At 37.9% G+C, this 15,221-nt stretch overlaps 1 protein-coding gene across 2 annotated transcripts in view; it reads left to right on the forward strand.

The window, feature by feature from the left end:
• The first annotated feature begins 230 nt into the window (after window positions 1-230).
• Window positions 231-15,221, forward strand: part of cep162 (centrosomal protein 162) — a 57,429-nt gene continuing 42,438 nt past the window's right edge. For both annotated transcript variants that reach the window (XM_061948509.2, XM_061948516.2), the window contains exons 1-4: window positions 231-301; window positions 4,814-4,911; window positions 9,283-9,418; window positions 13,454-13,507. In XM_061948509.2, coding sequence (XP_061804493.2) covers window positions 4,852-4,911; window positions 9,283-9,418; window positions 13,454-13,507 — 250 coding nt within the window. In that variant the 5' untranslated portion in view covers window positions 231-301; window positions 4,814-4,851. The remainder of the gene's footprint in view (window positions 302-4,813; window positions 4,912-9,282; window positions 9,419-13,453; window positions 13,508-15,221) is intronic.

Consider the following 15,221-nt stretch of genomic DNA (forward strand, 5'->3'; position numbering starts at 1 on the left):
TTGGTATCTCTGTTTTGAACAGTGTCATATATTATTATGATTGGTATTATTATTGTTACAATGTCATGGCACGGCAATTCATTTTTCATAGCGGACATTCATCAACGTCATACATTTTATTCACGTCATAAAAACGCACCAGCCAGTTATCTCCCTGTTCATTGGCTGTCCACTTCTATGACGCGTTTCTCTGGAGCCAATCAGAACCTACTTCTCGCCCGCGTGCTGTCGCGGGAACTGCCGCAGACTCAAAGAAGGAAGGAAGCAGGAAGGACGGACTTTGTTGTTTTGCGTGTTTCATGTGAGTTGAATTACATACAGTACATGGACATTTTTACAGAAATATAAGTCAAGCCACGTTAGTAATAACTCATCTCGCTTAGTTGCAAGAAATGGAGCTGTGAGCAGTAAGCCAGCCGGGCTAACGTTAAGAGCTAACGAGATAAATAACTTCGTAAACGTCATTAGATGTCTACAGCACCGGAAATAGGATTTGTAACTTCAAAATAAATACATTTGGACTTCTACGTAGCTGCTATTCCGTAGATTAACACTGCAATCACATTAAGATTAAGACAAATTAATAGTTGCTTGTTATATTTGTTACTGCAGCCAGGACAGCGTATTCAAATAAGAATGGGATATTATCAAATGTTTTTTGTGTGAAATATATTTCTGACTTCCACCCAAATCTATCTAAATGTTTTAGCACTCAGGCGATCAAGTTGAAAATCATGTTTGACACTAGTGCCTTTTACAGTTATTTACCGCGCTTGCTAGTAATGTAAACCCAGAGACTAAGTAATGCTTAGAACAGAGGTGTCAAACTCTTTTTTTATTGACAGTTATATTTTTTTTTATTAATGGAAGGGGACAAGCGGTAGAAAAATGGTTGGATGGCTGAGTTGCATTGAAATTATAAGTGAAGGTGACAAGCAGATGTTTCGGTTAAGGGTTCCTTGATCCGATAATAATATGAATACGATATCAGCATAGCAAACACGTTGGTCTTTTATTTTATTTTGTTTATTTTGTGAAATAATTTACCAAAGGTAAACATGGTAGGCCACAGGCTATTAGGAGCTAGCAGCTACACAACAGCTAAGCACAATATTGACATCAATAAAAACAAGTAACAAATAATTATAGTTGCATTTTACTTACGCATACAAAATGTCCAAGGCAGAAACATATTAGAAAGTATCCAGTAACAAATGTGTCCACGTCATTCAACTTGCTAAGTCATAAGCTTGACTTCATGAATTACTGTAACCACTTGGTGTAACCAAAAACAAATACCATTTTACTTCAACTTAAAGACAGTATAAGTCCACTCCAATTGGTTAATAATTAATAGGTTAGTGGGTTTTTATACCTACTATTTTCTGTTTGATTTATTTCACTTGATCAAAACTTTTGTAACACTACAAAATAATATATGATTCCGGCTGATATCATATCAGATTAATATCGGCCAATACTCAAGGCTCCAATGTCCTTATTGTTTTGGAAGTGATAAAGTTGAATCGGGACACCCCTAATCTAAGTATTTATTTTTTGATAACACAAATCTTTTAAAATATCTTGTTGCCTGACCAGATAATGATACAGTTTAGAACAGCTGTGTTTATTTATTTTTATTGTTTTTATTTAAATAAAAATATTTGTAATATATTGCAGTATAATAATTGTTACATGATCGGATGATAATACAGTTTAAAAGACATGCAAATGCGTGCAGTACATGCACATTTTCTGTCAAAATTGAAAGAATAAATGCATTTAACAAGAAAGATGAAGTGGTCAGATAGTTATAAAGTTTAGAACATGTGTGCTTTTTATTTTCAATGTTTTATTTAAACAAAAATGTAATACATGACATTATAATAATTGTTGGATGATCAGATGATAATGCAGTTTAAAAGATATGCAATTGCATGCAGTACATACATTTTTTTTGGTCAAAATTAAAAGAACAAATACATTTTACAAGAAAGATGAAGTGGTTTGTTGACGCACATTATTTTCAGGCTTTCGCGGGCCGTCTATAAAATGCTGTGGCGGGCCAGATGTGGCCCCTGTGCTTTGAGTTTGACACCTGCGCTTTAGAAAAAAGCTTGAAAGAATAATTGACTTTGTAGTGCCACATTTTACTAGTCTTTGTTTTGGATTATAATAATTTGTGTTTATCTTCTTAACAACATAAAGACAAAACACAACAACTTCAAGACACAACACAGGCATGTGATTTTTCCGTCTTTAGTCGGAAATCCGTCTTTTATCTCTGTAAAAATATAAAATCTAATCCATTATTATTATTATTATTAAACAAATATTTTTCAGTTTTTCTTAGTTTTTTCCGACCTACAATGTGTGTTAAAATCTGTCTCTTTGCCATACCTGCCAACAACTACGGTTTTCCCGTAATGAGTACAGTTTTTGATAATCCTTTACGTTTTTTCAGCTGCAGTGGTAAAAACTAGGGTTTTCCCTTAAAAATTATTAACTTAAAAATCGAAGTTACATAGCAAAGCTACGTAGCATAACTACATTTCCCAGTAGGTTGGCAGTAGCGAATTTAAACAAGTGACGATTTCCGTAGCTTAGTTATTTTTAGACCCATGTAGCGGTTAGTTAAGCTACATGCTACAAAAGAAGAGAGAGGTAGAAGAGAAAGAGAGGACTGATTGGTTTACGTATAATGATTGGTTGGTTGGTTTACAATGATGAGTCATGATTGGGTAAGATTAAGGCAAAACATTATGGACAGGCCAATCAGAGGCAAGATAGGGCGGGTCATGGAACCAGGAAGGGAAATCACAACAGACATCCCAAATGACGACGAGAGAGTCGGAGAAGAGAAGAGGGAATATTCAAGCGGTCGATTTATATATTTAAAAAAAAATTGTAGAAGATGGCATAGGGATTTTCTTCCTTAGATTTTTATTTTAACAAAGTAGACGACGTCCGGGAAACCTACTGTGCGTCTACTTGGCCATATTTGGACAAATGTATGCATCTGGATAAAACAATGCCCAAAACATTCATTTTAGTTGTTTACCATATAAGCCCAAATCAAAACTGCTCTCGACATGGAAGACGTGGAACACACATTTAAGAACACACATGTGATGACTTTTGCTACAGTATCCATCCATCCATTTACTACCGCTTGTCTCTTATGGGGTCGCGGGGGGTGCTGGAGCCTATCTCAGCTGCATTCGGGCAGTAGGCAGGGTACACCCTGGACAAGTCGCCACCTCATCACAGGGCCAACACAGATAGACAGAACATTCACACTCACATTCACACACTAGGGCCAATTTTAGTGTTGCAAATCAACCTATCCCCAGGTGCATGTCTTTGGAGGTGGGAGGAAGCCGGAGTACCCGGAGGGAACCCACGCAGTCACGGGGAGAACATGCAAACTCCACACAAGTATAGTCTTGTCTAAATGCTACATTTAATTTTAATTGGTGATTTAGAACAAGACAGTAGCTGACATTTTGTTCATTATTTCTACTGTTTATATTTTGACATTGAATAGTTGAATCATTTTGAAACATAAACAACATGACTGCAAGATATTTGTTATTTTTTTATATATATATTTTTAATTTTTTTTTAATTTTAGCTAAGTACCATGTGACTTGTTGAAGGGTGGACTAGCAAAGTAAGATTTTCATTGTACGGCAAACTGTCTGTTTAACTGTGCATATAAATGGGTTGTACTTGTATAGCGCTTTTCTACCTTCAAGGTACTCAAAGCGCTTTGACACTACTTCCACATTTACCCATTCACACACACATTCACACACTGATGGAGGGAGCTGCCATGCAAGGCGCTAACCAGCACCCATCAGGAGCAAGGGTGAAGTGTCTTGCTCAGGACACAACGGACATGACGAGGTTGGTACTAGGTGGGGATTGAACCAGAGACCCTCGGGTCGTGCACGGCCATTCTTCCACTGCGCCACGCCGTCCCCCCATATGACAATAAACAATCTTGAATCTTATGCTATAAATCATGAATGGTTATTCCGATAAAGGAAGTTAGCTAATAGAATAAAGATTGTTTGTACTCTTTATGATTTTTGCGTTTGGAGCAGTTAGAAATGGAGAGGGAGTTGAAGAGGCAAATTGGTTATAAAATCCAAGGCAGAATCTACTAAAGCAGAAACAAAAAGGAAAATGCAAGCTGCTCAGAAATTTGCCATGAAGGCTCATGTCAGAGCCATCAAAGCAAAAATGCCAAAGTAATGTGTGAATGAACCAATGTAATGTGTAAATAATGTAAATAACTAGATGAGCCATCTGTGGCTGTGAAGTGAACACTAGTAAGGTTGTAAATACTGAATAGAGTGGGCTAACCCATGTGGTTCCTGTGGATGTGAACACAAGTTGTAATTACTGTAGTGACTAAATAACATAGTGACTGAAACAGACATAGTGAATCATTTGGATGAATGGGGTATGTATTTATATAAACTCTTGTTGATCATTTTTAAATTCTTTAAACACTAAAACATCATTAAATGGTGCTTTTTTTTGGTAAATTTTAGCATGTTTAATTGCTGAAAAACCAGGAGCTTCGGTGGCGGGGTTTCCCCCCCGGATTACCCACCAGGGCACCCGGACCTGGCTGGGGACCTGCGGCCCCTTAGACCCCTGGCTTATTTTCAGTCTTTTTCATTAAATTCAAATGACATGCCTGTTAGTGGAACATGTATAGTTGTATTGAATGTAAGATACTGCAGACATGTCTGTGTCTTCACAGATTCAAGTCTTAACAGTCTCTATCTATCCTAAACAGCGATCAACGTGGACGTCTAATCAGTGGAGAGCACCAGTATGTCTCACATTATGTCCAACGAAAAGCTGAATGAGCAGTTTGAACTGTTCATGAAGGAGGTAAGTACACATTCAGATTTAGTAAGATTTTTCCGATTACGCTTAACGTTTCGGTTAAGTCAAATAGCACCAACTTTGTTTAGTTTAGTTTAGAATACACCTGAGTGTACCACCTCAACAGTGAGTTCTTCAGAGGCCCACAGTCTTGATGGGGTTCCAGGTTGTCATGACAGGTGGTTGTTAGACTTAAACTTGTGTTGTTAGTTTTTTTGTGTTATGGTATTTGTTTCGTGTCCAGGGCTCCTATTTTTCATTCACTTCCTGTTTGTCTCCACTATCATCCACTTTACCTTTGCCTGAGTGTTGTTTCCCCCATCTGTTTCCTGATTGGCAATCAGTATACACTCCTGTCCCTGTTTGCTAATCAGGTAGCTCTTATGTCAACGTTGTCGCTCTTGATGCAGAGGCAGTGCATGGAACGGCCACAGTTGCCTGCTGACAAAGCACCCACTCGGTGCTCGACCTCCACGACAGTTGACAATGTGCCAGTCTCGCGTTTGTCTTCCTCCTCTTCTGCCTTTATCGTTTTGCCTATCAATGCTTTGCTCAGCAGAAAGTTTCCTTTTTTACAGCTGCGATGTCCCGATCCGATATCAGTAAAGAAACACTAAAAAAACCAACTATTATCTTTATTATAGTTGTTGAATTATACCAGCTTGCATATAAAATACCTGATATAAGCAGCGAGTTTACTTGCGCAAACTTCGGCAGCCGTTCATTTTCTACCACTTGTCTCTCTCTGGGTCGTTGGATCATATCCCAGCTGCACCCTGGACAAGTCGCAACCTCATCGCAGGCTCCACAGCCAGTTAACAGCTAAATGTTCTCCAATGAGCACAGAAGGTTGGTCTTTTCTTGTGTTTTAGTGAAGTTATTTACAAAAGGTAAGCTTTAAGGTTCCTAGGAGCTAACAGCTAAGCACACAATAGCACACAAGCTTGACATACGAAATTCCTAAGTGTCCTTGATTTAACTTTAATTAACTCAAAAGACTGATCATATTCTGATTTGTTTTCTACATTTAAAACACTTCCTTGTGGTCAGAATTTTGCATAAATTATGTTTTCCAGATCATTTTCAAGCTGCTTTCTGACCATCAGAATGTGCCGTTTTGTGGGCGGTCTTACTGTATGTATGTGCCTCCACTTCGACTGCGTCTCCACCCTGTGAAGCATGTTGTAGTTTTTAGTACTTCCATATAGAGTTTACTGTGACGATCTGTCACTTCATTTCTGTTTGTGCTTCCTTGTTTTGTGTTGATTTCCTATCTTTGCTCTTATTTTGATTTCCATTTTCTGCATGTCTCCTCTGAGCTCTGTTTTTCTCTCACCTGCTGTTGATTGGCAGCCAGTCCACACCTGGTGCCAATCAGCAGGCTTCCATTTATGCCAGCCTCGCGCACTCCTCAAGGATTTGACTTATTGTTTGGTAACTTTTAGATGCAAGACTGCTTTCTCCTCTGTTTAATTTAATTAAAATCATGTTACCTGTTCATTGTCCTCCTGGTTCCTGCATCTTGGGGTCACAAATACTGCAGCCATCCAATCTAATCCACTTTATTTATATAGCACATTTGAACAACAAAAATGTTTCCAAAGTGCTGCACAAAAATATTAAAAACAAGATTCAAATACTATCCATAGTTCCACCAACGACTAAATAAAAACAAAATAAATAAATATAAAACGAGTTCCTGACTGATATAAGTTAAAACTACATGCTACTGTGTGTTAGAAATGGCAACAGCGGAGGATGCATGTACATGTATGACCCAGTCTGCCCCACAACACGGGGATAGAGGGAAAAAAAGGAACTTAAAGTTGGACTCGCGCAAAGCTCTTTGGGTAAAACTTGACCATACATGGAGATATCTGCTGATGTAACTAGCGACAAAATCATCACTAGCAACTCAAAGTCCAAACAGCTCATTTAGAGAAAGTATGAAGGAAGGCAATTTTTTTTCTTTTTTTAATATCTCCCCCATCCCTCCATAGTTTGAATTCAAATTTTTGGGACTTATGGGGATCCTTACTGGTTAAACGCCAAATGTATCAGAAGTGATAATTTAGTTTTTGAGCCCTCTACACAATCAGTGTAATTAGTTATTTCCTAAAAAGCCTGACGTATCAGATCAGATGCATGCATTAAATGTATAATCCACATGAGAACAGTAATTGACTAATTAGAGGACTGTCCAGTGATCCTTCAAGATTGCCACAAAGAAGAAAAAAGAGGCACCTGTTTTTGAAGATAAACTTTGCCAAATTTGAAAGGGATATGGTCAGATTTTATTTTATTTTTTATTTTTTTACTGAGACATCAGTATGTACAATCATTCCGTTGATGCTAGGGGAAATTATTAAATATTTCATAATATATTTTATAGTAAAACTGTTTTGAAAATGAGTCTCAAAATTGAAACAGCAGGTATAGAAGGTCATATAAGACTATAAAAATGGGACCCATTGCCTCCCTGCTTGGCACTCAGCATCAAGGGTTGGAATTGGGGGTTAAATCACCAAAATGATTCCCGGGCGCGGCCACCGCTGCTGCCCACTGCTCCCCTCACCTCCCAGGGGGTGATCAAGGGTGATGGGTCAAATGCAGAGAATAATCTCGCCACACCTAGTGTGTGTGTGACAATCATTGGTACTTTAACTTTAACTTTTTTATACTGTAACTCTAAATGAGTCAATTGGCATTTTATTTAATACTTTTGAATACCATTGAGCAACATACAGTCTTAAAATGTTTCAAATAAACAAATATGATGTTACATTACACAATATGGTATATTTAGAGGTAAACTATATATATCTAAACTGCTGTATTATTTTGTGGCGATTACTGGGTGTGTTAAGATAATAAATTATAGCTTTCTGATTTTTATGAGAGAATGTTGATGACGAATGTTATTTTTATGTTTGGAAATAACCTGATAGACATTTGTGTATTGCATTATGTTTTGGTTTGTTATAAAAATAACAGAAAAATAATATTTTGTGAATATGATACAAATTGAAAATAACATATAGACATGGATTTTTATAAAAAAAAAAAACATTTGTTCAGAAGGACCGATAAAAGCTCCAGTTTCTCTGTAAATGATTTAGTTGTTCAGACTTTAAAAAGTACCGTATTTTTCGGACTATAAGTCGCAGTTTTTTTCATAGTTTGGCCGGGGGTGCGACTTATACTCAGGAGCGACTTATGTGTGAAATTATTAATACATTACCGTAAAATATCAAATAATATTATTTTGCTCATTCACGTAAGAGACTAGACGTATAAGATTTCATGGGATTTAGCGATTAGGAGTGACAGATTGTTTGGTAAACGTATAGCATGTTCTATATGTTATAGTTATTTGAATGACCATAATATGTTACGTTAACATTACAGGCACGTTCTCAGTTGGTTATTTATGCGTCATATAACGTAGACTTATTCAGCCTGTTCACTATTCTTTATTTATTTTAAATTGCCTTTCAAATGTCTATTCTTGGTGTTTGCTTTTATCAAATACATTTCCCCCAAAAATGCGACTTATATATGTTTTTTCCCTTCTTTATTATGCATTTTCGGCCGGTGCGACTTATACTCCGGAGCGACTTATACTCCGAAAAATACGGTAATACACAAAAACAGGTACCAACAAGTAAACAAGTTGGTTTTGCATAATAGGACCCTTTTCAATGCTAACATGAAAACTAAATAAAATAACGTCATTCCCCATTAGGAAACGGCATACACCAATCTTAACTTGTATAAACTAAGACATTAACTTGTGCACTTTGAACCCACACGTTATGCTCTTAGCACGGAGTAATCATTCTATACTCAGAGGACGCAGGTATTTTTACGGTGCGTTCAAAGATAGCTGAATAGAGTAGGACGCCACAATTCCCACCATGGACATTAGATAATAAACACATTTTACTTGTTGCGCAGTTTTCATATATATCAATAACAATGATAATCGTGATAATTTTGGTCACTATAACCATAAAATTTAATTCTGTAGCGTACTGTCGTTATCTGAGTAATTTCACTTGGTCAAGACTTTTCTAACATTCCACTCTATAAAATAATAAGTGTTTCATTTATTGGCCATTCACAGAGCTCTAGTAATCGGTATTGTATTTTAAATTAAAAAGTTTGTATCGGGTCACCCCTATGGATGTTGATTGGAATAGACATTATATATAAATGCATTGCCTGTCTGTACAATGTGTTACGCCTGACAGAGAGCTATGAAAGAACTGGAAAATTACATCACTGAGATTTTGCATTCGAAATTCACAAGAAAATGTAATTTCATACAAAGGCATTTTTGTACATTACTATCTGACAGGAATGAATATTTTTCAGTCTGTTTCAGATGACTCTGGGGATTTTTGTGACAAGCAGCCAGATTCTACTGGCAGGGACCAATTACAGAAAGCAACAGTACCACCGTGGCAAAGTGACGAACATGAACACAAACTCAGCAGTGAAGTGGAAACAGGTAAGGCAACATATAAGAAAACTAACTAACAATACTACTGTATGTGCATTTGGAAAACAAAATGCTTTCCTAATTTGCTATTCGTATTTCTTGTCATTGGGGGAGTCGTTCCTGCAGTGCCATTTCTCTACAGATTAGATACTATTCAGGCAGCACAACAAGTGTTTAGTTAAAGTTAAAGTACCAATTATTGCCACACACACACTAGGTGTGGTGCCGCGCCCGGGAATCATTTTTGGTGATTTAACCCCCAATTCCAACCCTTGATGCTGAGTGTCAAGCAGGGAGGTAATGGGTCCCATTTTTATAGTCTTTGGTATGACTCCGGGGTTTTAACTCACAACCTACCGATCTCAGGGCGGACACTCTAACCACTAGGCCACTGAGTATTATATCTGCCTCATAGCCAGGGGTCGTTCTGGGATCACATATCGGCTCTGATCTTTCTGTGTGGAATTTGCATAGTCATCCTGTGCTCATATGGGTTTTCACTGGGTAGTCTAGTTAACTCCCAAAACATATATTGAATACTCAAAAATAATTTCATAGACATCAGAGCAGGCGGGGGACAACTTTGAGTGAGTGGGAGAAGGCTAGCCAACAGCATGCATTAGTAATGCCCACATAAGTACGTACACCACACCGTGAAGTCACACTGTGCCAACTGTTAAAACAGTACTGCAAAACACAGCGTTCTAGAGGCATCCAAAACTGCTTGCAAGCTGACGCCCAAATGCATGAACCTTATGATTTGACGTTTACGCGTTGTTTAACATGAGTATTCAACACTGTAACAACATTTATAAGTCAGAAAAGAGGATAGTCATCATAAGTCCTCTTTTTAATATTATGCTGTTTTTTGTAGCTCACAGTATGGTGACGATTGATTGATACATCGATTTATATTCCTAAATTACAAGTATATCCATCTGTGCTCAGCAAGTTTGCCTTCCAAGAGATAGGTATCAATCCAAAATTGTTTAAAAGAGAAACGACCAATTTTATTGATACTCGCAAAAGCAAAACATTGGCTTTAAGAACGGCCTTCTTTATATGAAGTTTTAACAGTTTTAATGATATAGATTTTAAACGTTAAGTCTATTTTCTCGTATGTGGCGTCATCAAAACAAAAATGGCGGATATCTACAGTGGTTGAGAAAGGTCTTAACAAACTCAAACGCCACAAGACAATAGTGTAATATCTGTGACAAGTGTGTCTGTGTTTCTTTAAGAAGTGGTGCTGTTGTGTGTAACGTGCGATAGCGGCAGCGTTAACATGAGAGTTTGGGGGTGTGTGTGTGCTGACTGAGTGTCTGAACGTGAGTTGTGGCGAATAGCAACTCTTGTATATCTGTGTTTTGACTCTGCCTTTGTTACCGCCAGTGTTGGGTTGGTTACTGAAAACCAGTAACTAGTTACAGTTACTAGTTACTTTATTTCAAAAGTAACTCAGTTACTAACTCAGTTACTTACACCAAAAAGTAATGCGTTACTGTGAAAAGTAACTATTTAGTTACTTATTTTTTTCCCTTTTTTTTAAGGCTCCCATTAATGCCCTTTTAGCCTTCATTTCAGCACTGTTATTGCACTGGAGAATAATACAATCTGTTGATCAACTTGACATGCATTTGCATCACTGAACTCAGAAAGCAATGTGGTCTACATACAACACACAAAGATATATGTTTCAAAGGGCCAATTTATTTCAGGCCAGAACAAATTGACAAAACTATTTTAAATAGCTGCAACATAATGGCACTTTAACTTAACTTTAAGTAGATAGGATCTTTGATCCAAGACACAACTTACATTTAACTAAAATGTTATTTTCTTTGTGCTCGACAAAAGAAAAGTATTGAGAATGTCTCCATGTTAAAAAAAACTCGACTTCTGGCTTTGCCATGATGTCTTGTTAGTTGTTATGAGAGTCGCGTATGTGTGTGTGTGTGTGTGTGTGTGTGGCCCTTTAAGATATGACAGCGTGTGAGGTGAGTGACGTCAGTGAGTGAGTGGTCGAGAGAGGTGAGCGAGCGGCGACAGTGAGTGCGTGCAGGTGCTCTATCTTGGTGGATGGCTGCGTCCAATAAAGTCACAAAGTTGCAACAAACCGCCCGTCTTGTCATTCACCCTCAGCTGTAAAGACCCACTGCCGGGTAAAGTGAAGGTTGTTAGCCCCGAAGACGTACATAGGCCCTGGAGGAACGTCTCCCTTGCGCTCCTCAACTGCGGTATGGTAGTCTCCCCCGCCCCCACCCACACAAAGCACGCCTTTTCTTTTCCACCGCTGCAATAAAACACACTCAGATCTTCTGTTTCTATCCGATACTACATGAAAAATAACGTAAAATAACGCAGTAACGCATCATGTAGTAACGGTAACTGAGTTACTGAATATAAAAAATAACGCATCAGATTACTAGTTACCGCCGAAACTAACGGCGTTACAGTAACGCGTTACAAAGTAACGCGTTAGTCCCAACACCGGTTACCGCTTGTTAAAAAAAAGCTTCCGAGAATGTATCTTCGACTGTTTATACTTCTCCACTGCCAGGTATTTAAATATCATAACTTTCATCTACAGCAGGGGTGTCAAACTCAAATACAGAGTGGGCCAAAATTTAAAACTGAACAAAGCCGCGGGCCAAGGTTGAACAAATTAACCTTTTAATAGGGACCCAAACAAGTTTTGCATTGAATATTGAACAAGAAATATGGCGCATATTTCTAACAGTGTTAAAATTATTTATACGGGCACCGTCAGTGTAACCTGTATCACTGTTGGCCAAGTATGCATTGCATTTACGTATGTGTGTGTGTGTGTATTATGTGACTGGGCCAGCACTCGCTGGACCGGGTGAAAAGCGGACGTGACGATGTTTGGGAGGGGCACTGAAATTTGAGAGTCTTCCGGGAGGGTTGGCAAGTATGAGAATTAGCGGTGAATATAATCGGCGGGCCAGCTCGAGTGTTAATTTGATATCGCCTCAAGAGCCAAGTGAAATTACACGGCGGGCCAAATTTGGCACGCGGGCCAGAGTTTGACACCCATGATCTACAGCATAATTTCAAAAGCCACAACAAATACAAACGCCGCAACACAACAGTACTGTACTTTTATTGAAAATTGCTTAAAGGTTTAAAATGTGAGCAGAAAATGTTTCTTTATGGTAATTCAACTTTAAGTGTTGACTTTATTCAAAGAAGAAATTCAAATGCATTGACCATTAATTATTGCTTACTTGCTTGTTTGTATCCATAATTCATTTATACATAATTCCTTTACAATAAATAACAGGAATATAGGAAACTTCACCTGCATTGTCCCAGTATCCACTATTTATTCCATAGGCACACTGCTTGATTCATTTTGCTAAAAAGTTACTGAACCGATTTCAACTCACTGTATTGTTTCGTATCGTATCGTTCGGAAAAAAATTATATTGTCCCTGAATCGTATCGGCAACCACAAAAATCTAATCGTTGTTAAAACAAATCGTTACGCCCCTAATAAACATGTGTTCCATAATGTTAGTGTTATCCCTCCAGACATTTATAAGTTCGTTTGGTGCTTTTATAGTGCTCTCATATCAACTACAAGGATTGTTTTGGTCTTCTTTGGTTACTAATAATGATCTAATGACATCCATTATACAGCTCACAAATATATATACACATGCTAAAATGTTGATAAGTACAATATATTAATTCTGTCTTCAACCATTCTTTAATCCACATTTAAATTGCAATTATACTTCCTGTTTGCAATTTCGATTCAAATTCAATCCAAATTCATGCAATTTAAGTGGAATTCAGGATACATTCTCAAATCATTTTGGAATTTTGCTTAAGTCTGGCAGGCACATGTGTTTTAAGCAATGTTAATATCCAGTCCCTGTTGATTTCTATGTTACACGATGTGATGGCCCGTGGTAGCAAAAGGTACTTAGATCAATTGCAACTTGTAAAAAGACGTACATTGAAATGTTCATTCGGATATTGTTAATATTTTTTCTGTTTTGTTTGCATCTTTTGCAGTGATGACCAAAAGCCGATTCCTTAAAACCAAAAAGCCCCAAATGGAAAATGAAGGTAATTTCTGTTTGTGCCTCTCTAGGGTCTTGAGTATGAAGTATAATGAGCAAAAATTATCTGTTTGTGTTAGATAAGTGCTTTGTTTTTAGTTGGTGTAAAATCAGTCTTTAGATGATAAATGACAGTAAGCATGTTACCATAGTTTCCCATAGCTCTCATAAATTAGATGTAATCTAAGCACTCTAATGGTAATAATCAACTAATGTGTTACAGATAGAGTACACAATTGTAAATCATGCCTTTGGTCTTAGCTACTTACCAATTAATAAACAGTTTCCTTATTTACTTTACATTGAGAGAATAGTGCATTTTAATTGGAATTAGATACATTTGTGTGCTTTGTTCGTTATGACACTGTGTTAGTGTAACCTGCCTGGTACAGTCCCTCGTTTCTGTCCAGAGTTTGAACCCGTCCATGATTGAGAATTGAGAGCTTTAGTAAACAATCTGTTGGCTTGTTGTCCTAGCCACACTTGCTGGTATCTGTTACACTCAACCCCACTAAACCTCACTCGGAATCTAGGTAATGGCACAATGTAACCCGCCTGGTTCAGGTCCAGACACATCAGTGGCTACATTATGGAGCTTAATAGTAATGATATCGTAAACATGGATGTGTAGCTCCGCTTCACGCTCGCAGAAGGGGACACAAGCTCTGCCGCGGAAAAGAAAAATAAGTTAAATTGCTAGTATTTTATTTGGCGTACTCTTGCACTGATTTATTGCTGGAATTGTACTATGAATCGAGTTAATTGTGCTTGAGAAAATGCTGAAAGAACATAAATAGATGGATACTTTATTTGTCTTCAAAATAAACACACATTTCCAGCAGCTTTATAAGGGTGGGAACACGCAAAGTTATGCAAGGTTTACATTTTTTTTTTAGATGTTCAAAATGTCATAATAAGCTTAAGAAAATACCCATGACAGGTAGACATTGAAGATAAGGAAACACAGGCTATGGTGTCTATATATTATTATATACATTTTTTTTCCTATAATGTTAACCATATCAGTTTTGAAGTACTTATGGAACAGGGCGAACAAAACGTGCAATGAACTGATCAAAATAAAAGTTTTATATTCCTTTATCCACACTGTCTCTGTGGGGAAATGGGCTCCAGTTCTGTAGGTGACGTCACACCAAGAGACGATAAAAGGGGGGCATGTTCCAAATACAATTAGTTACCTACCATCCATCCATCCATCCATCCATCCATCTTCTTCCCCTTATCCGAGGTCGGGTCGCGGGGGCAGCAGCCTAAGCAGGGAAGCCCAGACTTCCCTCTCCCCAGCCACTTCGTCCAGCTCTTCCTGTGGGACCCCGAGGCGTTCCCAGGCCAGTCGGGAGACATAGTCTTCCCAACGTGTCCTGGGTCTTCCCCGCGGCCTCCTACCGGTCGGACGTGCCCTAAACACCTCCCTAGTTACCTACCAGTTAGTTAAAAACTGAGAAATTAGTGCCACAATAATTTTTCAGAACAAAAAATACATAAAGAGAACTAGTTATGGAAATGTTATCTGTTCGCCATGGGTCCTTCAAGGCATCGGAGAGTGAGGTTTACACACGCTCTTCCGCACAGCCTCACAAGCTGGCATCTGTTACACTCAGCCCCCTCACAATTGTCTCCCTGCAAAAGTAAATTTACTATCTGAAGTCTAGAGTTTGTAATTGTAAAATTAGAGACATATAAGGCCAGCTTCTATTAAC

The sequence above is a fragment of the Nerophis lumbriciformis genome, linkage group LG04 (assembly GCF_033978685.3).
Source record: "Nerophis lumbriciformis linkage group LG04, RoL_Nlum_v2.1, whole genome shotgun sequence".
Taxonomy (NCBI): Eukaryota; Metazoa; Chordata; class Actinopteri; order Syngnathiformes; family Syngnathidae; genus Nerophis; species Nerophis lumbriciformis.